The sequence below is a fragment of the Gopherus evgoodei genome, chromosome 2 (genome assembly GCF_007399415.2).
Source record: "Gopherus evgoodei ecotype Sinaloan lineage chromosome 2, rGopEvg1_v1.p, whole genome shotgun sequence".
Classification (NCBI taxonomy): Eukaryota; Metazoa; Chordata; order Testudines; family Testudinidae; genus Gopherus; species Gopherus evgoodei.
In genome coordinates this window covers 247,851,250-247,866,052 of record NC_044323.1, presented here as the reverse complement: position 1 = coordinate 247,866,052, position 14,803 = coordinate 247,851,250, and the positions used below count along the sequence as shown (strand labels likewise).

Sequence of the window (14,803 nt, the reverse complement as noted above, 5' to 3'; positions counted from 1 at the left end):
ATTTTTAAAACAAAATACAATTTTTGTCTAGACAAAGTTTTATGGGAACATTTCACATATAATACAAAAAATTAGAAAACAAAATGAAGCCTAAACCTACTCCTGAAGATTAAATGATTTTTTTCCAATGTACAACAAAGTGCATTATTTTGCTAATAACTCTGAGTTCTACATTTGCTCTAGTTAGTTAATGAATTATGCATACCATTTATTTATATGCTACTCCATTTCTTTCTCTTGCTGGTTTTGCTTGTTTACCTGGTTTACTGCAAAGAGATGAAGATGATCCTGTAAGGATAAGTACTAAAGAGGAATATTTTTAACTTGATTCAAGAAGGAATGTGGTTCCAAACAAACAACCCAAAGGAAACCAAGAAAGTATTTTTATAAATTAGTTTTAACCTCATAGTTAAGCACATTACATAGCTAGCCATGATTCAAGTAGAAAGCTAAATTTTCCAATATTTACATAAGTATAGACTGAAAAATGAGAGCCACAGATTATATGCAATTTTAAAGAACCACTTGATTCTCTGATGAGTAGCATAACCAGAAAACCCTCAGGCTGATGTCCTGAGTAAAACACAGTGTTGCTAAATGCAAACAGAAGAGAGAAAATGCTTTGTGGGTTTTTTTTTTTAATCTTTCCGTTATAGTAACTCCAGGGGTTATTTGTAACAATGAGAGATACAAAATTTTCAGATGGAAGTGAGATTTCCAAGTTTATGGCATCCCTTTAAGTTACTCATTTGGGCCTGTATCCTGCAAAAATTTTCATGTGTGCTGGTAAACTTTACTCACTGTTTGACCATTTGACTGCTCATAGTGTACAAAGTTAAATATGTGGGTCTTTGCAGGATTGCCTTGTGTTTGCCTTCTACTGCTTGCTACGGTAGGAAAAGCTGTAGTTCTTTTCTAATGAACAAAGAGTTGGTGACACTGAAAAAGACTTGCTTTCTGTGCCTATGGCAAGCAGAACAAAACACTATTTGATAATATTATACTTTTTTTAATTAAATGCATCTATAATGCTATCATTTTGTTTACTCTGCAAGATATTTGCTCATCGTTTTCTTATTTGGTATTTCTAAATGATTTGTGAGGTCTCTCTTGTTTTTCCACAGTGATGGTGAACAAATACATTCTCTCCAAGCTATATGTATTTTGAACCCCAGCTATTCTCACATAAAATTCCCATTAATAGAAGTCAGTGGGAGTTTTGAGTGAGTGAGGATTGCAGAATCAAGCCCAGGACCATTAGCAGAGGCATTAGCCTGAGCTCTGGCCCCATTATCAGCACAGTAGGACTACTATTATGATATGAAGACTGACAGAGGCTTCACCAGCAATGGTAGTGGACATCCAGTACGGTTTGTAACAGCACGGATGTGCCTGTGCTAAGCTGTTTTTTCCAGAGATCATCTGTTTTACAGCACCTAAAAGTGTGCTAGGAACTTTACAGCAACATAAAAATTAGAAGATCTTAGTCTTGAAGAGCTTACATTACAACAGAAATCCTATTGCTGTATTGCACCTCTCTGCCAAATGGTGTCTGTGAGGGAGGTGATACTCTGTGGTAGGTGTCATTGTAGAACATTCTGCTTCCTTTACCACAAACCTTTTCAGTTGCTAAGTACATATACAGGTGGAGAATAAGGAGGGAAGAGCAGAGATATGCCCACTCTCTACCCAGATCCTGCCATTTTGTAGCTTGTCCAACCCTCACCACTCCCTTTATTAAGTGCAAAAAGAACAGGAGTACTTCTGGCACCTTAGAGACTAACAAATTTATTTGAGCATAAGCTTTCATGGGCTACAACCCACTTCTTTGGATGCATGTCATAACCTATTCCCAGATTTGGACCTTAGCGTCCAAAATATGGGGGTTAGCATGAAAACCTCCAAGCTTAGTTACCAGCTTGGACCTGGTAAAGCTGCCACCACCCAAAAAATTAGAGTGTTTTGGGGCACTCTGGTCCCCCCAAAAACCTTCCCTGGGGACCCCAAGACCCAAATTTCTTGAGTCTCACAACAAAGGGGAATAAACCATTTCCCTTTCCTTCTCCCTTCCAGGTGTTCCCTCCCTGGGTTCCTGGAGAGATACACAGAAGCAAGCTCCGTGAATCTAAACAGAGGGACGCCACCCTCCCTGTTTCCAGTACTTCCCTCTTCACCCAGAGGGAATGCAAAGTCAGGATAGTAAATCTAACACACAGAGATTTTCCCCCCTGACTCCTTCCTCCCACCAATTCCCTGGTGAGCACAGACTCAATTCCCTGGAGTTCCCTACTAAAGAAAAACTCCAACAGGTCTTAAAAAAGAAAGCTTTATATAAAAAGAAAGAAAAAATACATTAAAATGGTCTCTCTGTATTAAGGTGACAAATACAGGGTCAATGGCTTAAAAGAAATATGAATAAACAGCCTTATTCAAAAAGAATACAATTCAAAACACTCCAGCAACTACACACATGTAAATCATTGTCTTATCTTTTTTGTACTTACAACTGGGAAACAGAAGATTAGAAAAGCAGGAGACAGAAATCCTCTCATAGCCGAGAGAGAGTACAGGCAGAACACTAGAACAAAGAACTCAGACAAAAACTTCCCTCCACCCAGATTTGAAAAAGTCTTGTTTCCTGATTGGTCCTCTGGTCAGGTGTTTCAGGTTACTCCTTTCCAGGTGTAAGAGACATTAACCCTTAGCTATCTGTTTATGACACGCCCCCCAAATTGCAGACAGCGGGGAAGCTCACTGGCGGCGATTTCCTGCTAGAACTTTAAACTAAACAGATTAATACAACACATGCACCTTTACATATACCAATAAGTATATAACTAAGAGACTTCTACATTTTAAGAACACTTTTTAACTACTAGATTCTGGGAAACTCTCACAGGAGAGTGCATCAGCTACTTTGTTAGAAGCTCCTGAGATGTGCTGAATTTCAAAATCAAAATCTTGGAGAGCTAAACTCCAACGAAGAAGTTTCTTGCTGTTCCCCTTGGCAGTATGAAGCCACTTTAGTGCAGCATGGTCAGTTTGTAGCTGGAACCACTGTCCCCAAACATATGGGCGTAGCTTTTCTAGGGCGTACACAATGGCATAGCATTCCTTTTCACTGACTGACCAGTGACTTTCCCTCTCAGATAGTTTCTTGCTGAGAAACACGACAGGATGGAAGTTGTGATCCATTGCTTCCTGCATGAGAACTGCTCCTATATCACGCTCAGATGCATCCGTGGTTACTAGGAATGGCTTGTCAAAGTCTGGGGCCCTGAGCACAGGGTCAGACATGAGCGTTGCCTTAAGTTGGGTAAAGGCCTTTTGATACTCATCAGTCCACTTAACTGCATTTGGCTGGGTCTTTTTGGTCAGGTCGGTCAGTGGGGCAGCAATTTGGCTGTAGTGTGGTACAAATGGCCTGTAGTACCCGGCCAAGCCTAAAAAAGATTGGACCTGTTTCTTTGACTTTGGGACAGACCACTTTTGGATAGCATCCACCTTGGCCTGTAGGGGGTTTATGGTTCCTCAACCCACCTGGTATCCCAGGTAAGTCACTCTGTTTTGGCCTATTTGACACTTTTTGGCCTTAACAGTTAGTCCGGCCTGCCTGATGCGCTCAAAGACCTTTTCCAGGTGTAGTAGGTGTTCGGGCCAGGAGTCTGAAAAAATGGCCACATCATCGAGGTAGGCAACTGCATATTCTCCCAGTCCTACTAGTAGACCATCTACCAGCCTCTGGAAGGTGGCGGGTGCATTTCGTAGCCCAAAAGGAAGGACATTAAATTCATACACCCCCGCATGGGTGACGAATGCTGACCTTTCCTTGGCAGGTTCATCTAGCGGTACTTGCCAGTACCCCTTGGTTAAGTCTATTGTAGAGATGAACTGGGCACGTCCCAACTTCTCCAATAGCTCATCGGTGCGTGGCATTGGATAGTTGTCCGGACGAGTTACCGCATTTAGCTTATGGAAGTCCACGCAAAAGCATATTTCCCCATCTGGTTTGGGTACCAGAACCACTGGCGATGCCCATGCACTGGTAGATGAGCGGATTATACCCATCTGTAGCATGTTCTGGATCTCCCATTCTATAGCAGCTTGGGCATGAGGAGACACCCGGTAGGGTGCGGTTCTAATGGGGTGAGCATTACCTGTGTCAATGGAGTGGTATGCCCGTTCAGTCCGTCCTGGGTTGGCTAAGAACAATGGGGCGAAGCTAGTGCACAGCTCCTTGATTTGTCGCTGCTGCAGACGTTCCAGGGTGGTTGAGAGGTTCACCTCTTCCATGCCACCGTCTTTTTTCCCTTCGTTGTAGACACCGTCAAGCCACTCAGCATCATCTCCCTGGACTGTAAACTGACAAACCTGTAAGTCTCTGGAATAGAAAGGCTTGAGAGAATTAACATGGTACACTCTGGGCTTTAGGGAGGAATTGGGAAATGCTATGAGGTAGTTCACAGTTCCCAGGCGCTCTTGAACCGTGAATGGCCCTTCCCGTGATGTTTCCATCTTATGGGCCTGTTGCATCTTCAAGACCATAACCTGGTCTCCTACCTTGAAGGAACGTTCTCTGGTATGTTTGTCATACCAGGCCTTTTGCTCTTCCTGAGCATCCTTTAGGTTTTCTTTAGCAAGGGCTAAAGAGTGTCGTAGGGTGCTTTGTAGGTTGCTTACATAGTCCAGAATGTTAGTTCCTGGAGAAGGCGTAAACCCCTCCCATTGCTGCTTCACCAACTGTAATGGCCCCTTAACCTCGTGACCATACACAAGTTCAAACGGTGAAAACCCTAAACTGGGATGTGGTACAGCCCTGTAGGCAAACAGCAACTGCTGCAACACTAGGTCTCAATTATTGGAGTGTTCATTGACAAATTAAGGTATCATGGCCCCCAAAGTTCCATTAAACCTTTCCACCAGGCCATTGGTTTGATGGTGGTACGGGGTGGCAACCAAGTGGTTCACCCCATGAGTTTCCCACAGTTTTTGCATGGTCCCTGCCAGGAAGTTAGATCCTGAATCTGTAAGGATGTCGGAGGGCCAACCTACCCTGGCAAAAATGTCTGTTAGGGCATGACACACAGCATTAGCCCTGGTGTTGCCTAGAGCTACTGCTTCCGGCCATCGGGTAGCAAAGTCCACGAAAGTCAGTACGTACTGCTTTCCTCTAGGCGTCTTTTTTGGGAAAGGACCCAGAATATCCACAGCTACTCGCTGAAATTGGACCTCAATTATGGGGAGTGGCTGGAGAGGGGCCTTGACCTGGTCTTGGGGTTTTCCCACTCTTTGGCATACCTCACAAGACCGGACATACTTGGCAATGTCCTTGCCCATCCCCTCCCAGTGGAAGGACTTCCCCAACCGGTCCTTGGTTCTGTTCACCCCAGCATGGCCACTGGGATGATCATGGGCTAAGCTTAAGAGCTTCCCCCGGTACTTAGTTGGAACCACCAACTGTTTTTGCGGCTGCCATTCTTCCCGGTGTCCACCAGAAAGAATCTCCTTGTATAAAAGTCCTTGGTCTATAACAAACCGGGATCGATTAGAAGAGCTGAGATGCGGTGGGGTGCTCCGTGCCGCCGCCCAAGCTTTCTGAAGACTGTCATCTGCTTCCTGCTCAGTCTGGAACTGTTTCCTTGAGGCTGGGGTCACCAGTTCTTCCTCAGACTGGGGACTTGGGCTTGGTCCCTCTGGAAGCGATGTATGTGATGGGGTTGTTTCCGTTGCTGGTGAACCGCTCTCTGCTGGTGCACCTGAGGGTATTTCAGGCTCTGGCTGAGCCTTTTGGGTATGGCTGTCTGTTGCTTCTGCCAGTTCTGGCTCACTGGCGCCCTCTGGCGTTGAGTTTGAAGATGTGGTTGCACTTGCTGATGCTGGTTGCTGTTCCAGTTCCGGGCCTGGGACTGGAGGTGCTGTGGCTGTTTCAGTGGTTGGCATGGAATCTGGGTCCACTACCTCTGCCTGGGTCTCTGGTAACACAGACGGGGCATCTGTGGACGGCTCAGGAACAGGAATGGGTCTGGAAGCTTGCCTGGTTTGGCTACGTGTAACCATTCCCACTCGCTTGGCCCGCTTCACCTGGTTGGCCAAGTCTTCCCCCATTAGCATGGGGATGAGATAGTTGTCATAGATTGCAAAAGTCCACATTCCTGACCAACCTTTGTACTGGACAGGCAGTTCAGCTGTAGGCAAGTCTACAGCTTGTGACATGAAGGGGTAAATTGTCACTTTGGCCTTTGGGTTGATGAATTTGGGGTCTACGAAGGATTGGTGGATAGCTGACACTTGTGCCCCCGTGTCTCTCCACGCAGTAACCTTCTTTCCACCCACTCTCAAATTTTCCCTTCGCTCCAAGGGTATTTGAGAGGCATCTGAGCCTGGGGATCTTTGGTGTGATGGTGGTGTAATGAACTGCACTCGGTTGGCGGTCTTTGGGCAGTTGGCCTTGATATGTCCCAGTTCATTACACTTAAAGCGTCTTCCATCTGACTGGTCACTGGTTCGAGGTGAGTTACTGGAGACTGGTGAGGTGGAAGAATAGGGCGTCTGTGGCTTTACTTGGGTTGTATGTGGGGTCTTTGGCTGTCCTCGGTTGTAGGGTTTATGGTCAGTGTGCCCTCTGGGGTATTCGTTCCCCTTGACAGTAGCTTTCTTGCTTTCTGCCACTTCCATCCATCTGGCTCCAATCTCCCCTGCCTCGGTGAGATTTTTGGGTTTTCCATCTTGTATGTACCGTGTTATGTCCTCAGGAACACCATCCAAGAACTGCTCCATTTGTATGAGGAGGTGCAGTTCATCCAAGGATTTAACATTGTGTCCTGATATCCAGGCCTCATAATTTTTCCCAACATATTAGGCGTGTTTGGGAAATGACATATCTGGTTTCCACTTTTGGGTTCTGAAACACCGACGGGCATGATCCGGGGTTATCCCCATTCTGTATCTGGCCTTGGTTTGAAAAAGTTTATAGTCGTTCATTTGCTCCTTAGGCATTTAGCCACCACCTCTGCTAAAGGTCCACTGAGCTGTGGTCTCAATTCTACCATGTACTGGTCTTCAGAGATGCTGTACCCAAGACAGGCTCTTTCAAAATTTTCCAAGAAGGCCTCGGTATCATCACCTGCCTTGTAGGTGGGAAATTTCCTGTGCTGTGGAACAAGTACTGGCGAAGGGTTGTTAGGATTGGCTGGGCTTTGTTGCTTAGCCTTTTCTAATTCCATGGCCTGTCGGTGGGCTTCCCTCTGGAGTTCCATCTCTTTCTGTTGTTTTTCCATGTCTCGGCGGTGGGCCACCTCTTCTTCTTCTAGTTTTCTGTGGTGGGCTGCATTTTTGGCTTCTTGTTCTCTTTTATGGGCTGCCTGTTTAATCTGTTCTTCTCTTTCTTTCAACTCCACCTCTTTTTCTCTTTGTTCCAGTTGTCGCCTGTGTTCTGCTTCTTTGATCTGTTCTTCAGCCTCCATTTTTGTCTTGGAAGGCATGGCTCCTGTTTTCTTGTGTTGGGGTGCCCTCCGGTGTTTATTGTCTGAACTGCTGGCTCTGTTGCCTCCTGGGGTCTGCCTAGCAACAGTGCCTTTTTCCCTTTCTTCCTCTAGCTAATCTTTTCAATGTAAAGTAAACCAGAAAAACCACTTTATTTGCATGTGTATTGTGCTGGTAATTGCCTCCTAATGGGAGCGCTATTGTCTGACAAAAGACCTGTTTGTCACAGCTTAATGGTTCCTTGCTTAATATGCAAGCCAGAAACTGCAAGAGAGAGCAGAGAAAAAAAAATTCTCTCTGGATCCTTTTAAAACCAAACTGTTTCTCTCTGCTTAAAAGCCCCTAGCAGAGAAAAGAAAAATATAATATTCCTACTGGCTTCTATCTATCTCACCACTGCACACCATGTCATAACCTATTCCCAGATTTGGACCTTAGTGTCCAAAATATGGGGGTTAGCATGAAAACCTCCAAGCTTAGTTACCAGCTTGGACCTGGTAAAGCTGCCATCACCCAAAAAATTAGAGTGTTTTGGGGCACTCTGGTCCCCCCAAAAACCTTCCCTGGGGACCCCAAGACCCAAATTCCTCAAGTCTCACAACAAAGGGGAATAAACCATTTCCCTTTCCTTCTCCCTTCCTGGTGTTCCCTCCCTGGGTTCCTGGAGAGATACACAGAAGCAAGCTCCGTGAATCTAAACAGAGGGACGCCACCCTCCCTGTTTCCAGTCCTAGAAACACAAGTACTTCCCTCTTCACCCAGAAACACAAGTACTTCCCTCTTCACCCAGAGAGAATGCAAAGTCAGGATAGTAAATCTAACGCACAAAGATTTTCCCCCCTGACCCCTTCCTCCCACCAATTCCCTGGTGAGCACAGACTCAATTCCCTGGAGTTCCCCACTAAAGAAAAACTCCAACAGGTCTTAAAAAAGAAAGCTTTATATAAAAGAAAGAAAAAATACATTAAAATGGTCTCTCTGTATTAAGGTGACAAATACAGGGTCAATTGCTTAAAAGAAATATGAATAAACAGCCTTATTCAAAAAGAATACAATACAAAGCACTCCAGCAACTACACACATGTAAATCACTGTCTTATCTTTTTTGTACTTACAACTGGGAAATAGAAGATTAGAAAAGCAGGAGACAGAAATCCTCTCATAGCCGAGAGAGAGTACAGGCAGAACACCAGAACAAAGGACTCAGACACAAACTTCCCTCCACCCAGATTTGAAAAAGTCTTGTTTCCTGGTTGGTCAGGTGTTTCAGGTTACTCCTTTCCAGGTGTAAGAGACATTAACCCTTAGCTATCTGTTTATGACAGATGCATAGAATGGAATATATAGCGAGGAGATATATACACACATACAGAGAGCATGAAAAGGTGGCCTCTCAGAGTTGAGCTCAGCATCCAACAATCTCAGCCTTTTTTAGCCCTGTGTGAGGTTTCATTTCAAAACAGACATATACCTTTGTAAAACACCCAAAAGCCTTTTTCCCCTCATTTTGGTTAATAACATTCTTAAATATAAAACCTTTAATCTAGGAAGTAGCAAAAGGCATGAGACTTGCACAAGTTAGGCAAGGAGGTGTCCTACATCTCCATTCAAATGTTGTTGGAGTGGGCAGGAAGGCAGATAGCATCATAGAAATATCATTTATCTCCTGGATGCTGCATTGAGTCAATAGGCAAGCACTGTCTGTTACCCTGTGCTTGCCAAGTGCCAGGCACAGCCAGGTCACTGATTGATCTCAGGGGGTGCTTCTAGGCTAGGGGTCAGCAACGTTTCAGACATGGTGTGCTGAGTCTTCATTTATTCACTCTAATTTAAGGTTTTGTGTGCCAGTAATACATTTTAATGTTTTTGGAAGGTCTCTTTCTATAACTCTTTACTATATAACTCAACAATTGTTGTATGTAAAGTAAATAGGTTTTTAAAATGTGTAAGAAGCTTCATTTGAAATTAAAATGCAGAGCCCCTGGGACCGGGGGCTAAGTCCCAGGCACTGTGAGTGCCACTGAAAATCTGATCCCATGTTGCCTTTGGCACACATACCACAGGTTGCCTACCCCTGCTTCAGGCTCTTGGTGTGTAATTCAAGAAAGGCCTGACAGCAGCAGGGCAATATCACACCCAAGTTGAACACATGCGGGCGAACGCCACCCCCTAGCGCTTGCTCCCGGTATGTCGGGTGGGAGCGTTGTTAATAATGCCGGGACAGGCCCCTAGGGAGTCACTGATTTCCTTCGGCCGCGTTGTTTGGTCTCCATTAGCCCTCACTAGCTTGTCCTGCCTCCAGCCCGCCTTTGGGGCCGGTGGGCACCGTGCTGCCGTTGTCTGAGCAACCTCATTGTTTTCTTTCCAACCTCCCAGCCCCCAGGGGAGCGGAACCCGGAGCCCGCCCGGGGGATGGAGCAGGGCGCGTCCCCTGCTGCTAGGCTGCCCCGGGCACATGGAACTGCGCAGCACGCAGTGGCGGAGTCCCTGCCTGAGCCCCAGGCTCCCCCCACGCAGCTGGGCCCAACCATCCAGCCGCGCCGGGGGGACGCCAGGGCGGCGCCGGGGGCGCGGCCTTAGGATCGGGGTTTCCCTCCTCCGGGGCGGGGGAAATTCCCAGCAGCGCCCTGTGATGACGCAAGGCGCTCGCGCAGCCGCCGCCTGTGAGATCGGACGGCAGCAGCTGCGGTGAGAGCGCTCGGGGTGGGCACGCGGCGGGGGGAGCCCCTCGTGCGCCTGCCGGGGCCCGGCCCGGCCCGGGGGAGCGCGTGTCCGTGGGGCGGGGCGGGGCGAGGGGCCGGTTGGTTTTACTGTGGAAGCGGGGAGCCGCTGGCTGGGGGGCTTCTGGCTCGACCCCGCCCGTTACTCACATCGGGGGCGGAAACGAAGCCTCCGCCGCCCTTTCCCGAAAGAGTTACCGGGGGGGAGGGAAGCAGGATCTGCGCGGGGCTGGGCCCAGCGACCTGGCAGCCGAGCTCGCAGCGCCGCTCAGCCGTCGCCAGGCTACCCCGCCGCTGGGCCTGGGGACCCGTAGCCTCTTTTGCTCTGAGCCGCCATCTCCAACCCCTTCCCCCCCCCCCCCAAGCCTCCTTATAGCCGAAGTTACTCAATTTTAAACAACCCCCAGCCCTGCTCTTTGTGGGGTAGCAGGCCCAGAGACCGATGTAACTGGTGAAAAAGCTGGCGCGGCCCCCAGCCCACACCGCCACCTACTTACCAGGCGAACCTATTGTCTTACCACCTTCTAGGCCATGGGCAAGAGCAAAACCAAAGGGTCAAAGCCGAAGAGCGTCTTCCACGTAGCCAGCACCAGATCCCTGAAGGCCAAGAATAAAGCTAAACCAGTCACAACAAGTCTGAAGAAGGTTAGTAGGGCCACAGTAATAACCCTCTGCAAACATTTTTTCCTTTGTTGTTTTTGAGAGCTCCACCAAGTGTCTTTAGTTTAAAAAAAACAACAACAAAAAAACCCACACAGGACCTGTACCATGCGTAGGGCCCGATCAAATTCACAGCCACAACAAATGCTTCATGGACTGTGAAATCTGGTCTCTTGTGTCCTTTTGCCCTAGACTATACAGATTTCGCAGGTGAGACCAGTGTTTTTCAAATTGGGGGTCCTGATCCAAAAGGGAGTTGCACCGGAATCTCAAGGTTATTTTAAGGATGTCACACTATTGCCATACTTGTGCAGTGCCTTCAGAGCTGGGTGGCCAGAGAGTGGCAGTTACTGAGGGCTAGCTCTGAAGGCAGCGTGCAGAACGAAGGGTGGTAGTACCATATTATGCCATCCTTACTTCTGTGCCGCTGGTGGTGACTTCGCCTTCACAGCTGGGCTCCTGGCCGGCAGCTGCTGCTCTTCAGCTGCCCACCTCTGAAGGCAGCGTCACTGCCAGTAGCAGTGCAGAAGTAAGGATAGCAGTACTGCTAACCTCCTTACAATAATCTTGCGACATCCTACACACACACACATACACAACTCCTTTTTGGGTCAGGACCCCTACAATTACACCACCATGAAACTGCAGATTTAAATAGCTGAAATCATGAAATTCACAATTTTTTTAATCTCATGACCCATGAAATTGACCAAAATGGACAGTGAATTTGTAGGGCCCTCACCCACAGAACAGGGGCAAAAAGCCTTCAGTTTCCCACTATATAAAACATTAATGAGCATGGAGAGAGATGACTAAAAGCAAACACTACCCCTTTCTTGATTCACCTATTGAGCTAGAACAGAAGACAGGATTTTATGTGGATATCGTGAACTAATACTCCTTGATAGGAACTCCATTGACACAGCTACTTGAAACAAACAAGAAGAAAACATCACAAGAAGATGTTTACACTAGAACAATCAAATTGAAATCTAGACTGGGTTGTTGGGTTTTTAAGAACTTTGGGAACTACCCTTTGCCTCTAAGTTTAACTGCCCATTTTTGTAGTTTTGCCATTTTGTTTTCTTCAAAACAAACAAACAAACAAACAAACAAAAAATCTTGCCTTTATTGCTGCAAGACCTACAAAACCAAAAAGGGGAAGAGTTACTGGGTAAACAGTAAAACTGATTACATACCAAGCACTGTTAGAAACAGAAAACCCAACAGAAATAATCTAGGTTACTGGAATCTTTGTTACTAAAACTGGTTGGAAATTTATTTAAAAACTAGAAAATTGGATCTGAGTAAATGACTTTTTTTTTTAACAACCCTTTTTTTTTTAAACCAGCTCTTGCTGAAGTTTCTAGGTGGGAGTAGGATTTTCTAAATTTAATGGTATTATCTTAATGAGTGCTGAAAGCTTAAAGGTTAGTCCACAAAACTGTTCTATATACACCCAATACAAGGATTTCATACTGTTTTATCTTGGAGATGGTTATTCTGAAAGTGGTTTTGCAGCATATTATTGATTACTAGGGAACATGACACTGAGTAAGACTTAAGATGTGTTCTCTGGCTTAATGAGCTTTCATTCTAAAATGAGATAAAACTGAACTGTTCAGGTGATTTACTAGACTTGTTAGCCACCAGGACTTGGCTTTGTTTTCCCAGAGCTTGTGTCACTCCTGAACTGCATAATCTGACACAGAATTAAACTGTTAAGAATCTAATAAAGCAACAGCGAAGACATTTTTTCCAGTACATATATTCAAACTGTTGTAAAATGTATAGCTAAGCCAGCTAAGTCATATTTTTTCTGAGGAAGGTGTTTTAAGGAAAGACGTCTTAACTTTCCTGCTGCAAGTTAGACAAAACAGAATAAATCACTTAGAAAGTTGGAATGTTACCAAAGCTATGGACTTAAACAGTGACTCAAAGGGAAAACGTTGTGTGTCACTGGCACCTGAGGATGTTATTCAGATACAAAGATAACTTTCGGTGACAAATAGCAGCAAGCTTATATTCAGGAATATCTATAGGTGGAGCCAAATCTCCATTTTATATAGTATTTTGTATGTAACAGTAAAACAGGTTTGAGAATGCTGTTACCGAAAAGTGGCCCATTAGATCAAGTTAAGGTGAGCAGTTACAAATTACAGGTATCTACCAACCTAACGGCTGATAGAAATAGAAAGATAGAAAGAACCTGCCTGGACTGGGTGCCTCTTCCTATTGGCTAAAATAAACTGAAGGTGTGACAGTTTGTCTGAACTAGTTTTCTGTTACGTGTTAGATTTCCTTCTGGAAATGGTTCTTCCTCTTTTATCTCCAATATAAACAAGTTAGCTTTGACCTATTTGTTAGATTTCTTTGCTAGTGATCCATTTATATGAAAGTTCTATTAAAAATTCACTGTCTTTAGTATTTACACATTCAAACAGTAGTACAATTAAAATAATTTAAAGAATGTGCCCCACTCCAAGCAATTTTAAAGATAGAAACATTGTAAATATGTATAATAAATAGGCTATGAATAAGCCTTAGCATCATATTAAGATCTCTTACTGCCTTTGACTAACTTGTACATTTTTTTCTCCTCTAAAGATAAACATTGTGAATGATGAAAGAGTTAGAACAGTAAATAAAGCATTTACTGAAGTACAGAAAGAAGTCAAACAACTATCAAAAGGCATTTCATCAAAATCTCAAGAGAGGCCTCGGGTAATAATTGAGTCCTATTAAATGCATCTTTGGTTGGGAGGGTAGCTGCAACCTCAGGTTAGAAAGATTCCAAAATTAAGGTTTAATTTTAAGAAGTTTTTAGGTCTTGACTGAAAAAACACAGTTGTGACCCCATCATGAAGACATGTCAAGTCTGCAAGCAACCTTAGCAGTTCTTCTTAGGGCACAAACTCCCTTCTTAGTCAGAAGAGAGGAAATAGTTGAGCATCACTAGATTGTTGCCAGAATGGATTTTTCATTTAATATCTGGATGTTTTAGTTGATTTTTTTTACTCATAAGCTTTAAAAATAAAATAGATTTTCAACTGGACATCTTGATTCATCGAGTTAACCCTTAACACTAATAGGCATAGAAAATAAAGGTGTTTGCTTTTGCAAGACATCCTGGATCTCCTGGCTAACCATTTGATGACAGTGTCAATATGAAAAAACTATTCCCCCCACCCCCTTTTTTTTTTTGGTAAAAACATCAGCCTCCCTCTGCTCCAGTTGAAGAGCTCTCATCAAAATATAACATTTTGACACAATTTCTCTCTTTCTGGAGCACTAGTGGGGCCCTATTAATAATTCAAGCAATCTCCCTGAAACAAGTTAGACAGTGTGTTAGTCTCTGTGCAGTAATAATCTCCTTCACAATTTTAGATTTTGTTGACTAGAGCATTCAAGTTTATCTCAATTTTGGCAATGTATGTTACGGGCACAGATTTTATTGGCTTTCCTTTGAAGCATTAAGTATTGACCACTGGGTCTGTCTAGTCTAGCAAATTATGTATTCTCGAAAAGTGAATAAGTCATAAGAAATGTAGGTGGTCTTGCAGTCCAATACACCGAGCTAATCAATCCCAGACAGCAAGTATTTGTTAGCTTTATATCTTCCATCAATCACATTTTTTATACAACCTCAGCTTCCTACTTTATTTATTTATTTATTTTTAATTGTTTTTAGGTTTACAAGCACCTGGAAGGTGAACCAGCTGATGTGGATGCAGCTGCAAGCTTATTATCTCACTTGTAATGCATAATGAAATAGCTATGGGTTTCAAAAGCAAAATTTACTGGCAAAAAATCAGTGGATGGCACATACTGAATACTCTGTTTGTACAGTTTTATTAAAAAAATCTTGTTAATATACAAGCATTGGCACACTTTAATACAAACTACAAACAGATCTTTCCTATAATCTAGGAAAGTGGAAT

General features: G+C 44.5%; 1 protein-coding gene across 2 annotated transcripts; it reads left to right on the top strand.

Moving 5' to 3' along the window:
- Positions 1 to 10,006: 10,006 nt before the first annotated feature.
- On the top strand, positions 10,007 to 14,741 carry RBIS (ribosomal biogenesis factor). Of its 2 annotated transcripts, none has more exons than XM_030553394.1 (4): positions 10,007 to 10,170; positions 10,610 to 10,847; positions 13,470 to 13,586; positions 14,554 to 14,741. In XM_030553394.1, exons 2-4 carry the CDS (start codon positions 10,734 to 10,736, stop codon positions 14,620 to 14,622), a joined length of 300 nt encoding a protein of 99 aa, XP_030409254.1. In that variant the 5' UTR covers positions 10,007 to 10,170; positions 10,610 to 10,733; the 3' UTR covers positions 14,623 to 14,741. The 2 variants fall into 2 exon arrangements, with proteins under 2 accessions (XP_030409254.1, XP_030409253.1); XM_030553393.1 differs by having other exon boundaries at positions 10,011 to 10,170; positions 10,731 to 10,847.
- Positions 14,742 to 14,803: the final 62 nt, after the last annotated feature.